Source organism: Homarus americanus, unplaced genomic scaffold (genome assembly GCF_018991925.1).
Source record: "Homarus americanus isolate GMGI-L3 unplaced genomic scaffold, GMGI_Hamer_2.0 scaffold5370, whole genome shotgun sequence".
Classification (NCBI taxonomy): Eukaryota; Metazoa; Arthropoda; class Malacostraca; order Decapoda; family Nephropidae; genus Homarus; species Homarus americanus.
The window spans coordinates 1,597-5,002 of record NW_024757566.1 but is presented as its reverse complement, the minus strand read 5'-3'; the positions used below and the strand labels follow the sequence as shown (position 1 = coordinate 5,002).

At 58.3% G+C, this 3,406-nt stretch overlaps 1 protein-coding gene across 1 annotated transcript; it reads left to right on the top strand.

Annotated features, from left to right (window-relative positions):
• Positions 1–1,262: 1,262 nt before the first annotated feature.
• On the top strand, positions 1,263–3,128 carry LOC121857593 (extensin-like; the record flags this gene model as incomplete). Its single annotated transcript, XM_042353663.1, has 2 exons — positions 1,263–1,356; positions 2,262–3,128. Coding segments are annotated over exons 1-2 (961 nt in total), but the record flags the coding sequence as incomplete, so codon positions are not given.
• Between the last annotated feature and the right edge of the window lie 278 nt (positions 3,129–3,406).

Here is a 3,406-nt window from a genome sequence, read left to right as displayed (position 1 = left end):
TTAGGCTTGTGTACACACTGGCGGAGCAACGATTTACTAATGGGGGCCCTCGTCAGCTGGGAGGGGGCACTCGTCAGCGGGGGAAGCACTCTTCAGCGGTGGGAAACACTCGTCAGCGGTGGGAAACACTCGTCAGCGGTAGGAAACACTCGTCAGCGGGGGGAACACTCGTCAGCCACTCTGTCAGCGGGGAAGCACTCGTCAGCTGGGAGGGGCACTCGTCAGCTGGGAGGGGCACTCATCGTCAGCGGGGAAGCACTCTTCAGCGGTGGGAACACTCGTCAGAAACACTCAGCGGTAGGGAAACACTCGTCAGCGGGGAAGCACTCGTCAGCAGGGGGGAACACTAGTCACCGGGGGAAAACATTCGTCAGCGGTGGAAACACTCGTCAGGAGGAAGCACTCGTCAGCTGGGGAAGCATTCGTCAGCGGGGAGAAGCACTCGTCAGGGTAAGCACTCGTCAGCGGTGGGAACCAACTCGTCAGCGGTGGGAAGCACTCGTCAGGGGAGGAAGCAATCGTCAGCTGGGGAAGCACGTCAGCTGGAAGCACTCGTCAGAGGGAGAAGCACTCTTCAGCGGGGAAGCACTCTTCAGCGGGGGAAGCACTCGTCAGCGGTGGGAAACACTCGTCAGGGGGAAGCACTCGTCAGGAGGAAGCACTCGTCAGCTGGGGAACTACTCGTCAGCTGGGAGGAAGCACTCGTCAGCTGGAAACACTCGTCAGCGGAAACACTCGTCAGCGGGGGAAACACTCGTCAGCGGGGAAACACTCGTCAGCGGGGGAAACACTCGTCAGCGGGGGAAACACTCGTCAGCGGTGGGAAACACTCGACAGCGGTGGGAAACACTCGTCAGTGGGGGGAAACACTCGTCAGCGGGGGGAAACACTCGTCAGCGGGGGAAGCACTCGTCAGCGGGGGGCCACTCATCAGGTTTTCATCATTAGATCTTTATAGGTAACACTGGGTCTTTATCTCAGGTGTATTATATTGTTCCACCATGTTACCGAAAAGACAATATAGTTACATCAGTTTATACAAAATGTCCGACTTTTCACTGGTAAAGTTTTTATTTATTTTTTAATAATTATACACAAAGTGAAGGAAGATCAATCACACCGACAACAATACAGAAAACAACAACAACAACAACAAGCTACACCTAAGACTCAACATACAGTACCATCGGTGTAGTAAATCAAGAATAAAGTTCATCTCCTCAAAATGAAAAGTTCTACAAAATTTAGTGGGTAAGTATGGCATGAAAGCCGCACTTATGCAACAAGAAGCAACAGGTCTGGTATTTACGTTAGAGACTGCAGCACCTCCAACATTTCTGCCACAAAAAACTCCTGGTAATGTTTCTCTGCATATTTCCGGACGCTGAGCCCCAAGTTAAAGTTGACTTGCTGGCCGGCGGAGAACGTGTGTGTGTGTGTGTGTGTGTGTGTGTGTGTGTGTGTGTGTGCGCGCGCGCGCGCGTGTGTGTGTGTGTGTGTGCGCGCGCGCGCGCGTGTGTGTGTGTGTGTGTGTGTGTGTGTGTGTTTTCATACTTTCCCTTGGTTGACCGATGTTGCAATGGGCAGGATGGTCGCCTCAGAAGCGAGTGGTACCGGGTTCGATTCTTTACGCCTCTTGACCTCTGTCTACCCAGCAGAAGTTGGGAGCCTGGACATTAATCGAACTGTGGGATAATGGTTAGTCAGTGCAGTTAGTAAGACGTCAGCTTTTTTGTTGGAGTATTACTGGACACTGGGTCACACAGCTCGTTAACTTAGGGTGTGGTTATTATATTATCAACAGCTTCTAATTCACGCTTAGCTGGTCCTAGGGCCGGCCAGTCTCTAACACGAGCGGCCACCAATATCCACCTCGTCTTCAAATTGTTCCTCCACTCTACCATTACCACGCAGTGAGTCATTCTCCCTCCGTCCACCCTCAGAGCCCACTCCACCCTCACCACCCGCTCCATCCTCACGGCCCACTCCACCCTCACCACCCGCTCCATCCTCCGGCCCACTCCACCCTCACGGCCCACTCATCCCTCACGGCCCACTCCACATTCACGGCCCGCTCCACCCTCACGACCCACTCCACATCTGCTGCCCGCTCCACCCTCACGGCCCACTCCAGCCTCACGACCCACTCCACCCTCACGGCCCAACCCTCACGGCCCACTCCACATTCACGGCCCACTCCACATTCACGACCCACTCCATATTCACGGCCCACTCCACTTCGCGGCCGCTCCACCCTCAAGGCCAACTCCTCCCTCAAGGCGCTCTCCACCCCACGGCCCCTCCAGCCTCACGGTCCACTCCACCTCACGGCCCACTCCACCCTCACGACCCACTCCATATTCACGGCCCACTCCACTTCGCGGCCCGCTCCACCCTCAAGGCCAACTCCTCCTCAAGGCGCTCTCACCTTACGGCCCCTCCAGCCTCGCGGCCCACTCCACATTCACGGCCCGCCCACCCTCACGACCCACTCCATATTCACGGCCCACTCCACCCTCACGGCCCACTCCAGCCCACGACCTACTCCACATTCAAGGCCCACTCCACGCTCACGGCGCTCTCCACCCTTACGGCCCCCTCCACCCTCACAGTCCACTCCACCCTCAGGGCCACTCCAGCCTCGACCTACTCCACATTCACGGCCCACTCCACCGTCAAGGCCAACTCTTCCTCAAGGCCAACTCTTCCCTCACGGCGCTCTCCACCCTTACGGCCCCTCCACCCTCACGGTCCACTCCACCCTCACGGCCCACTCCACATTCACGGCCCGCTCCACCCTCACGACCCACCCATTCACGGCCCACTCCACCTCACGGCCCGCTCCACCTCCGACCCACTCCACATTCACGGCCCGCTCCACCCTCACGACCCACCCATATTCACGGCCCACTCCACCCTCACGGCCCGCTCCACCTCACGGCCCACACATTCACGGCCCGCTCCACCCTCACGATCCACCCATATTCACGGCCCACTCCACCTCACGGCCCGCTCCACCCTCACGACCCACTCCACATCTGCTGCCCGCTCCACCCCTCAGGGCCCACTCCAGCCTCCGACCTACTCACATCTGGCCACCCACGCTCACGGCGCTCTCCACCCCTACGGCCCCCTCCACCCTCACAGTCCACTCCACCCCTCAGGGTCCACTCCACCCTCACGGCCCACTCCATATTCACGGCCTGCCCACCCTCACGGCCCACCTCATTCACGGCCCACTCCACCTTACGGCCCACTCCACATTCACGGCCCGCTCCATATTCACGGCCCGCTCCACCCTCACGGCCCACTCCACCCTCACGGCCCACTCCGGCTGCTCCGTGTGAGAGCTTCCAACTCCACTTGTAGTTAAGATTCATTTGGAATATAAAACACTTTTATATCC